This window comes from Microtus pennsylvanicus, chromosome 3 (assembly GCF_037038515.1).
Source record: "Microtus pennsylvanicus isolate mMicPen1 chromosome 3, mMicPen1.hap1, whole genome shotgun sequence".
NCBI classification, from domain to species: domain Eukaryota; kingdom Metazoa; phylum Chordata; class Mammalia; order Rodentia; family Cricetidae; genus Microtus; species Microtus pennsylvanicus.
This window is the reverse complement of record NC_134581.1, coordinates 141,790,056-141,801,270: the sequence shown is the minus strand read 5'-3', so window position 1 is coordinate 141,801,270 and position 11,215 is coordinate 141,790,056. Positions and strand designations below refer to the sequence as shown.

General features: G+C 47.3%; 1 protein-coding gene across 1 annotated transcript; it reads left to right on the top strand.

Annotated features, from left to right (window-relative positions):
* Window positions 1-3,928: 3,928 nt before the first annotated feature.
* On the top strand, window positions 3,929-5,800 carry Ccin (calicin). The gene has a single exon (XM_075968067.1). The coding sequence runs from the start codon at window positions 3,969-3,971 to the stop codon at window positions 5,733-5,735; it is 1,767 nt and encodes a 588-aa protein (XP_075824182.1). The 5' UTR covers window positions 3,929-3,968; the 3' UTR covers window positions 5,736-5,800.
* Window positions 5,801-11,215: the final 5,415 nt, after the last annotated feature.

Here is an 11,215-nt window from a genome sequence, read left to right as displayed (position 1 = left end):
AAAAGCTGCTTTCCAGGACTGGAGTAGAGCCAGGCAGTGCCGCTGGCTGAACAGATGGACATGGGCACACTCAGTCTCCCAGAGTAGCCTGGCTGGACTAGCCCTTGCTATGTAGACTAGGCTGGCCTCAAACTGGCAGTTCCGCCTTTGTTCATTCCTTCTTTTTTTTTTTTTTTTTTTTTTTTTTTTTTTGGTTTTTCAAGACAGGGTTTCTCTGTGGTTTTGGAGCCTGTCCTGGAACTAGCTCTTGTAGACCAGGCTGGTCTCGAACTCACAGAGATCCGCCTGTCTCTGCCTCCCGAGTGCTGGGATTAAAGGCGTGCGCCACCACCGCCCGGCTGTTCATTCCTTCTTAAACTTTAAAAGAATGTTCCATTAGCCAGGCGTGGGGGTGCACACCTGTAGTCCCAGCAGAGGCAGAACACAGGCAGTTCTCTGGGAGTTCGAGGCCAGCCTCATCTACCTAGCAAGTTCCAGGACAGCCAGGGCTTCATAAGGAGACCCTATAGTATCTTAGTGTTTTTGTACTATGATTAAACACCATGACCAAAAGCACTTGGGGAGAAAAGGGTTTATATAATCTTACACTTCTAGGTAACAAACAGTCCATCACTGAGGGAAGTCAGGGCAGGAACTCAAGCGGGGAAGGAACCAGGAGGCAGAAACTAAAGGAGAGACTATGGAGGAATGCTGTGGACGGGCTTGCTCAGCCTGTTCTCTTATACCACCTAGAACCCCTGCCAAAGGATGGCACCAACCACAGGGGGATAGGCCCTCCCACATCAATCATCAATCAACACTTCCCATAGTGGCATACAGGCCAATCCAATGGCGATATTTTCTCAATTAAGATCCCCTCTTCCGGGGGCTGGAGAGATGGCTCAGAGGTTAAGAGCATTGCCTGTTCTTCCAAAGGTCCTGAGTTCAAATCCCAGCAACCACATGGTGGCTCACAACCATCTGCAATGGGGTCTGGTGCCCTCTTCTGGCCTGCAGGCATACGTACAGACAAAATATTGTATACATAATAAATAAATATTTAAAAAAAAAAAGATCCCCTCTTCCTAGATGCATCCAGGTCAACCAAAATACCCTGTCTCTAAGCAAAACTCTGTGTGTGTGTGTGTGTGTGTGTGTGTGTGTGTGTGTGTGTGTGTGTATAAGAACAATTTTGTGGAGTTACTTGTGTTCTTTCACCTTTTATGTGGGTTCCAGGAATTGGATTGGGGGCCAGGCTTGCTGGGTAAGCATTTTACCTGCAGTCATCTCAATACCACACATCCTTTTCAAATCTCAAGTAGTTCAAGCTGGTCTCGAACTCAGGACTACATAGCTAAGGGTGACCTTGAACTCCCAATCCTCCTCTTTCTTATTTCTTTTTCTTTTCTCTTTTTTGGTTGTTTCGAGGCAGGGTTTCTCTGCGTAGATTTGGAGTCCGTCCTGGAACTTGCTTTGTAGGCCAGAGTGGCCTCAAACTCACAGAGATCCGCCTGCCTCTGCTTCCTGAGTGCTGGATTAAAGGCGTGCGCCACCACCGCCCTACCTATTTCTATCTCAGTCCTGCTTGGGTGACAGGCATGAGCCGCCACACCTAGTTTGTGTGGTTCTAGGGATCAAACGCAGACTATCCTGCCTGCTCCAGTGAGTGCATAGAAGGCAAACATTCTGTCCACTGAGCTATGTCCCAGAACAGTTTAATAACCTTTTTCCTTTATAAATTGTTAACTCTGAGACAGTCTGTTACGTTGCCGATGCTGGCCTGAATTTATGATCCTCCCTCCTCAGTCTCCTGAGTGTTGAGATACCCATGGACCACCACACCCTACTTGTTTTAAGGTCTATGTTATCCAGGCTGATCTAAACTCCTGAGCTCAGAGACCCTCCTGTCTCTGCCTGCCAAGCAATAGGGATTCTGAGCTTTCTGTCTTGAGTTTGTTGAGGACAGCAAGCTCTGCAATTAAGATCAGAGTGCATGGCAGCTGAATTTGAGTTGAGCAAGCCTCTCCTGTCCAGGCCTCAGATGTCAGGTCTGTCAGGTCCTCCTGGACCAGCAATGATCTCTGGCTGGAGGCACACAGTGAGTGTACGCCTTCTTGTCCTGGTGCTCAGAGGTCTGTTGATCTTCTACTTCTGGTAAATGTCCCAGCAAGTGGGGTCTGAACGCTGGCTGGGATGCTGGTGGGAGTCAAGCATCCTTAGCAGCATCATGATGCTTCCTCCAGCCAAGTGGCCACTGCTTCTCAGGTGATGGGAGCTGGGGAGGTATGCAGCACTGAAAAACTCCCAGGGAGAGGGAGAGAAACTGGACCGTGGGGAACTGAGCTGAGCCACACAGGGAATTCTCTGGAATGAGACTGGAACCTAAAGATTCCTCCAAAGAGGGAGACAGAAGTTCTGAGCCTTTCGCTGGCACCGCAGCCAGAGAGACTATCTGCCCCAGACATCAGGCATCAAGATGAGTAACTTCAATCTTCAAGAGTAATTGTTTTAAAAATAAACTTCAAAGTACCAAGCTCCCCGAATAAAGAAAAGGCTTGGTTTTGAATGAAAAGATGAATGAGAATCAAAGCCAACCAGAGAAAGGCTGGGGAGGGGTCGGGATGAAGCTGGCGGTCTCCCTGAGAGGAGCACTCAGGAGGACCTAAAGGTTTGGAGTAGGATTTAGAGCCCAGAGTGGACATCAGGGTCTGAGCCAGGTCCTCCTTGACCAGCACAAGGGCATTAAGTGGCAAGGCTGTTCTTTAGCGGCCAAGCTAGGCTCTGTCCACAGCTGGAAAATGAGAATAGGTGTCGGTCTGCCTGACTGTGAGCCCTGGGTTCAGGGCGTGCGTTTCCGAGTCGCTCGCACACCTAGGAGCCCCAGGCGCGACAAAGAGGCGGAAAGGAACCCCAGCGGCGGGTTTCCTTCCTGTAAAGCGGTTGGGGCGGCTGAGCGCGAGAGCGAGCTGCTCCCTGCCGGGAGGTGACACTGCAGCCCCACCGTGCGGCCACAGGAGGCGCCTGCAACCCGCCAGGAGCTCCGCGGACGCCCACAGCCTCCCACCAGCGTCCATCAGCGGCGGCAAAAACGGCTAAGAAACAGCAGCTGACATTTATTTGAAAGTTTGCTGCGAGCTAAACATCGTGCCTATTGCTGCTCAGTTATTTATTCCCATCTTACAGAAAAGGAGTCAGAGGCCCAAGCGAATTTGTCAAAGTAACTCTGGATGGAGAGAACCGGCCAGGCACTGGCTCGGCATTTTACTAGATACTGGGAAATCTGGAGCAGGCGGTTTCCAAGCCCTCCCATCTTCCTGGTGCTGGCTGTCCTCTCCGTTTCTGCTCCACTGAGCGTCACCCACGAACGAAAATGGTGTCCTGACTACAAAAGTCAGAAGCCAAGGAATTGTCTTCTAGGATGCCCAGGAACTTGGCAGAAAAAGGGCCTTTGGGTCTAAGAACCTGAACGTGTAAAGTGGGCGGTCCCGGCTTCGTGGAAGGGGGCGAGGGCAGACGGTGCCCTAAACTCCGCCGGAGTTCTAGGCCCGCGCTGCCGGCAGTAGCCTCGAGGACACTGGGACTCCAACCTCCCTGGTGAAAGGGGAGGCTTCTAGATAAAGGTAACCTCTCCTCCTCCTCTCCCATTATCTCAACTGAGCAGAGCGGCCTCCTGCCCCACCCAAACCAGCCCAGACATTCCTGTTGAAACCTTGAACTTTGGCCTGAACTATGTCCTTAAGGCCTCGGCAGGCTGGAGTCCTCTAAGGCAAGAAAGGCTCCGTGCCTCTGACAAAGGGCCTTGGGATGGGGGTGGGGGACTGCATTATGATGACCTCACTCATTCTATGACATCACCCTCCCTCCCACCCCACCCCTTCCTCTCTGGTCAGCTGCTCTGCAAACAACCATCAGTCCAAATCCCAAAGGCCTGAAAAAGTCTGCCCTCCAGTACCGGCTACTGAATTCTGTCTCAGCCAACGAGAAGCAGCATGAAATTGGAATTCACAGAGAAAAATTACAACAGCTTTGTGCTGCAGAACTTGAACAAACAGAGGAAGCGCAAAGAGTACTGGGACATGGCCCTGACTGTGGACCACCACGTCTTCTTCGCACATCGCAACGTGCTGGCTGCCGTCTCTCCGCTGGTGAAAAGTCTCATCGCCAGCAATGACATGAAGACCACCGACGAGCTCTTCATCACCATTGACCCCAACTACCTGAGTCCAGGCACGGTGGACCAGCTCCTGGACTACTTCTACAGCGGCAAAGTGGTGATCTCAGAGCAGAATGTGGAGGAGCTGCTACGGGGCGCTCAGTATTTCAACACCCCCCGCCTCCGGATTCACTGCAACGACTTCCTTATTAAGTCCATTCGACGTGCCAACTGCTTGCGCTACCTCTTCTTGGCTGAGCTGTTCGAGCTCAAAGAAGTGTCAGACTTGGCCTACTCCGGCATTCGTGACAACTTCCACTTCTGGGCCAGCCCCGAGGGCTCTATGCACTTCATGCGCTGCCCACCCATCATCTTTGGCCGCCTGCTCCGTGATGAAAACCTTCACGTGCTCAATGAGGACCAGGCTCTCAGTGCCCTCATCAATTGGGTGTACTTCCGGAAGGAGGACCGGGAAAAATACTTCAAGAAGTTCTTCAATTACATCAATCTCAATGCCGTCTCCAACAAGACATTGATGTTTGCCAGCAATAAGCTTATGGGTCTGGAGAACAACTCCGCCCACGCGACCTTGATCGAGAGCGTCCTAATGGACCGCAAGCAGGAGCAGCCATGCAGCCTGCTGACCTATCAGCGAAAAGGGGCCCTGCTTGACTCAGTGGTCATTCTTGGTGGCCAGAAGGCCCAGGGCAAGTTCAACGATGGAGTGTTTGCGTATATCATCCAGGAGAACTTGTGGCTGAAGCTCTCAGAGATGCCCTACCGAGCCGCGGCGCTGAGCGCAACTGCTGCTGGCCGTTACATCTACATCTCGGGTGGCACCACTGAGCAGATTTCAGGACTAAAGACAGCGTGGCGCTATGACATGGATGATAACTCCTGGACCAAGCTGCCTGACCTACCCATTGGGCTTGTCTTCCACACCATGGTGACCTGTGGGGGAACAGTGTACTCAGTGGGTGGGAGCATTGCCCCACGCAGGTATGTCTCCAACATCTATCGCTACGATGAGCGAAAGGAAGCCTGGTGCCTGGCAGGGAAGATGAGCATCCCTATGGACGGTACAGCAGTGATCACCAAGGGTGACCGGAACCTGTACATTGTCACTGGCCGATGCCTGGTAAAGGGCTACATCTCCAGGGTGGGTGTAGTGGACTGCTTTGACACCAACACAGGGGAAGTGGTCCAGTGTATCACTTTCCCCATTGAATTCAACCACCGGCCTCTGCTCTCTTTCCATCAAGACAACATCCTCCGTGTGCACAGCCACCGGCAGAGCGTGGAAATCAACTTACAAAAGATAAAGGCCAACAAGTCAACGACCTCAGTGCCTCTGTTGCCCAACAACTGTCCTTTGGATGTGTCCCACGCTATCTGCTCCATTGGAGACAACAAAGTATTTGTGTGTGGGGGTGTCACCACGGCCAGCGACGTCCAGACAAAGGACTACACCATCAATCCCAATGCTTACTTGCTAGACCAAAAGTTAGGAGAATGGAAGACCCTCGCCTCCCCGCCTGAGGCACTGGACTGTCCCGCCTGCTGTCTAGCCAAGCTACCTTGCAAGATTCTTCAAAGAATTTAAACAGCTTTTTAAGTGGGAGAATAAGTAAATGCATTATTATTCACAATTTCATGACAGAAAGCAAGAGAGGAAATGTGGCCCTTGGGTTGCCTTTAGTGTAGTCCATGCTCGGGTCTGAGAGTGGAACTCCTGGGCTGGGGATGCTATCCGTGGGTAGACGCTCAGGGTGAACGAGTCTCTGGAGATAACTAGAAGACACTGGCGTGAGTCTCTGGTTGGTGGGATGGCAGCATCTCTCAGGGACCAGTCCCCTAGTGGGCAGATTTTTTTTTTAGAGTTTCTCCAGCACTGGAGGTCCCCAAACTGAGACAGGAAAAATAATCCTTGGGGTGTGTGGGTGGTGGGTGGGAATTGAGGTTCCTCCCAAACCCTGGGCTAGGGGTTGTTTAACCCCCACCCCGCCATTCTCAACGCCTATAGTCACCTCTCAGTGATCTACTCAGAGATGTGATGCTGAGGGTTCTTCCAGCATGTTTGCTTCGGGACCCATCCCAGGTCCCGGAGAGTAGCCTCGTGGGCTGGGGAGAAAGGTGGTGTGTAAGCAAAGCTCAGGAGCAGGCAGGGTCAGCAGCTGGTCGTGTTTGTGTGCCAAGGGTGGTTTTGTGTCTCATTTGTGGGGAAGTTGAGGGTTATTCACAGCTGCTTCTAATAGGAGAGGCTCACTGAGAACCTTCCCCAGGAAAGTAAAGATTGAATTGGGGGGTGAATGCCCAGCTGGCAGTAGGAAGAAGGAAGAGATTCTTACCTACAATGGAGCCAAGCTTGTGGGTGTGTAACAGGGAGAAGGTGGCATGGTTTGAGTGCCTGCTAGGTCATTCTAGGTTGGTTAATTTATATCTCTGGGTCTTAATTTCCTTTTCTGTAACTGAGGTAGTGAGACTGCCTACCTAACAGTGTAACTGTGGAGTTCCCATGAATTAGCCCATGTGGGACGCCTAGAATGGATCCCAGCATGCACTGAGGTGCAGAGGACCCCCCCCCTTTCTGACAGGGTTTCATTCTGTGGCTTATGCCTCTCAGAAACTTGCTATGTAGCCATGGCTTCCCGGGAGCCACAATCCTCCTCCTTCACCTCGTGTCTCATTTGCAGCCTCTAGTACTGGGACTACAGGTGTGTACTTCCACACCTGGCTCAGAATTACCTTGTTAAAGGATCCATTCTGCTCTGTCCCAATATCCCCAGGTGCATTGCCCCTGGATGCCACAGAAGGGTAAAAAAACTGGCGTCAAGAAGGCCAGAAACCCATTACCTAAAGAATTTCCTATCTTTTTCTAAATTATCTCTTTAGGTCTCAAATAAGGCGTGAAGTCTGGCATTCAAAAAGAATGGAGCATTTTGGTCCAAATTGTGTTGTTCAGAGATGCAATAGAGAATGTCGATGTGTTTTTAAAAGCTTTATAAAAAATAATCTACCTACAATTGGCTTATTCAAAATATACACCTTAATAGGAGATGGTGGCTCACACCTATAATCTCAGCAGTTTAGGGTGAGGCTAGGTTACAGGAGTCTCAGGCCTGACTGAACTGCAGAAGGAGACCCTGTCTCGAAAAACAAAACAAAGGGACTGGAGAGATAGGTCAGCAGTTGAGAGCACTGACTGCTCTTGCAGAGGACCCAAGTTCGATTCCCAACACCTACAACCATCTGTAACTCCAAATCCTAGGATCTGATCCCTCCTTCTGGCCTCCCTGCGCACTGCACACAATACACACAGTGCAGAGACAGACAAAACACCATATACATAAAACAAAAAAAGCCCAACAAGTAAGCAAAATATATGCAGTTTTCGGGTGTGGTGGTACACACCTGTAAGTCCAGTATCTTGAGGAGATGGGAGGGTTGGAAGTTCAAGGCCATTCACAACTACTCATAGCAAGTTTGAGGCCAGCCTGGGCTGCCTTAGAGCCCTATCAAAAAAAAAAAAAAAACGGGCATAGTTGCCGTGGAACTGCTTTTACCCTGTAAACATTTGTTTATTGTGCTTATTTAATAAAATACTGATTGGCCGGTAGCCAGGCAGGAAGTATAGGTGGGACAACCAGGCAGAAAGTAGAGGCAGGGCAATGAGAACAGGAAAATTCTGGGAAGAGGATTATGCAGTTGTGATCCAGCCTCAGAGGAAGCAAGATGTGACTGCCTCACCAAAAAAAAGGTACCAACCCAGGAGGCTAACTCAGACAAGAATTATGGGCTAATGTAAGTCATAAGAATTAGTTAATAAGAAGCCTGAGCTAATGGGCCAATCAGTTTATAACAAATGTAGACCTCTGTGTGATTTCTTTGGGGCTAAACGGCTGTGGGACCTGGTGGGACAGAAAACCTCAGTCAACACATAGTGGCAAATGCTTTTTAACCCCACTGCTCAGGAGGCAAAGGCAAGTGAGGCCACCGTGGTCTACAGAGTTTCTAAGCTATCTGGGACTACACTCTAAGACCCTATCTCAAATTGTAGTTTTAAAGAAGCAACTAGATGGCTCACTCTAACTACATGGCTCACTCTAACTGTGTGGGTACAGTGGCTCACACCTGTGGTTCCAGCACCCCCAAGACTGAGACAAGAGTTTGCAGGAGTTCAACTGCCTACATAATTCTAGGATTTCATGTAAGTGGGATAGTCATCTGGCGTCTCTGACTTAGCTTTGCAGTTTTTTTTAATTTACATTTGTTTACTTTTTAATGTTTATTTACTTATTGTATATACAGTATTCTGCCTGCATGTCTGCCTGCATGCCACAAGAGGGCACCAGATCTCATTATGGATGGTTGTGAGCCACCATGTGGTTACTGGGAATTGAACTCAGGACCTCTGGAAGAAGAGTCAGTGCTCTTAACCTCTGAGCCATCTCTCCAGTCACCAGCTTTGTGTTTTTAAGGATCATCTGTCATAAGGTGTGCTATGATGGGTCTTTCTTTGGACTAACAGCTCCTGAATAATGACACAAAGCTTTTTATTAATTATGAAAGCTTGGCCTTAGTTTAGGCTTGTTCCCAACTAGCTCTTAAAACGTATTTATATTAATCTACATTTTGACACATGGCTTGTTACTTCTCAATGCCATACGTCCAACTTCCTCTGCATCAGGCTGGTGAATTTTCTGAGCCTCCGATTCTTTCCCAGAGTTCCTATCTTTCCTCAGACGTCCTGTCTATTTTCTCCTGCCTAGTAATTGGCCCTTAAACCCATCAGAAGGTGCCTTAAGCATATACATAAATCCACAAGTGTACAAAATATTATCCCAGCATCTCCCTGCTGTAGTCCAATAAAAGGCTTCACTTCACTTTTCCTCTCTCACCTGAAAAATAAAGAACATGCAGAGGTAACGTGTTTGAGTTAATTTTTTACCCTCGGATTCTTCCTTGCCATAGCCATCCTTTTATTGAGCCCTGAGTGGGTCCTGAGACTGGTACTCAAGAACCCCAAAAGTGCATAGTTACAATATCTTAAACAAGAGTAGAAACACATATATAGTATGCTGTAACAAAAATGACCTTAAATTTGTATCAATATATGAAAATCCATAGTATAAAATATTTGAGAGTAGTAGTTGCTTTTTAATTTAAAATAGATTCAATAATCTACTCTTTTATCCTATCATTCCTATATTCCTTCTTTTTTTCATCCCTTTTCCTTCCTTTATACCCCAACAGTAGATAGAAAAGAAAGAAGGTTAGAGGAAATAGAAAGAGATCTCTTAACCTAATCTTCTTTGCTTAGTTTCCTCCCTATGACCAATAACAACTGGCAACTAACCCCCCTAAACAATGATAAACATCCATAACCCACCAAATGACCAAAAATCTCCCATCCCACCTCTTGGGAATGTGGGCATCATGTTCTTAAAATTGCTTCCTTTGTGTGGGAGGAGACAGCATCTTTAGGAGACCCTGAAAAAAATTAGAATAATGGTTAAGTCTTGGGAGAGCTATATGTATCATCTGTTGTCTCTGTGTGGTGGAAAAGCGCAGGGCTCAGCTGAAGCCCTGGCTGGAGTAGTCTATGAGGCTGGACCATCTCAGCTTTTAGTCTTGACCTCTGATCATCTATAGCAGGTTGCCAAAATACTTGTTTTCTGTTCTCTCCTGAGTTTTCTGTATTACCTCCTGAAGATGCTATGACTTTGATATCTGGGTTATTAATGGCTATCAGAACACTGCTGTTTAATTGCTGTGTGGTTTCTCTGCTGCTGACCTGAAATGACCAAAGAGAGCACACACACACACACACACACACACCCGGGCATTTCGCCTTGTCTGTCCCCTGTTGATCTGCAATCATTAGTCCAAATCCAGCCTTTGTCACACCTTTTGCATACTGCAGAAACTGGACCTTCTTTTTGAATTATCTCTAGAAAAAACATTGTATCTAGGAATGACTTGCCTACAAACCCTTTTGAAATGACCTTGCTTGCCACAGCCAAGACAGTTTGGCTTTTCTCAAAGCCTTTAGAAATTACTTCTACTAAAGTTGCATCATAAGTATGAGATCCAGTATCAGCCATATTTCAATTTATTCATCTGTTGGTGCTGCTCTTGCCTTTAGAGACCTGATCAACTTTTTGTATGCAGAATTGGCATTTTCACAAAAGCCAAAGATTTGATTAATACTTGCCTAACTTCTGAATCTGATACTCTTGTATTTACAGCTGAAGTCAATCTTTGTAATAAAAAAAAAGAAAGAAAAAAGATCAGTGAATGCTTTCTTTGGACCTTGTAAATGGTTCAGATCTTTTTCCTGCTTCTTCAGTTTTGTCCCAAGCATTTAAAGCTACTGTATGACACAGCGCCAAGGTGCCATCAATGTATTCAACCCACACTTATATTAAGGCATACTTACCTTCACCTAGAAACTGACCTTGGGAACTATGGATTCTTCCTCTAGGCCTGTTTCTCTGTTCTGTCCCCTTAGTCTTTCCACCATGATTGCCATTGCATCTGAGGACCAGTTTCTCCGATTGCTTTTGTCATAGCTTTCCAGTCTTGGGGGATTACTCTATTTTGAATTGCCTAAGAATTTAATGCCTGCTTCACGAATGGTAAACACATACCATAGGAAATTACAGCTTTAATTTTTTTAAAATCTAGCAACCCCTCTTTCTCTGTCTTACTATCTTTCTAATTTTTCTTCTAAGGCTTGTCTTTTATCAATCCACCTTTTTTTCTTTGAGATTTATTTATTTATTGTGTATACAGTGTTCTGTCTGTAAGTATGCCTGCAGGCCAGAAGAGGGCGCCAGATCTCATTACAGATGGTCGTGAGTCACCTTATGGTTGGTGAGAATTGGACTCAGAACTTCTGGAACCTCTTAACCACTGAGCCATCTCTCCAGCCCTCAATACACTTTATATTTTTCTTTTTCCTATATTTCTAAAGCTTTGTTCTTTGAGAGGGCACAGAAAGATACTATGGCTATTAAGAATAAAATATGAAGTACCAGAATGATAATAATTATAATCCATATTAAGCCAATCTCAGTTAAG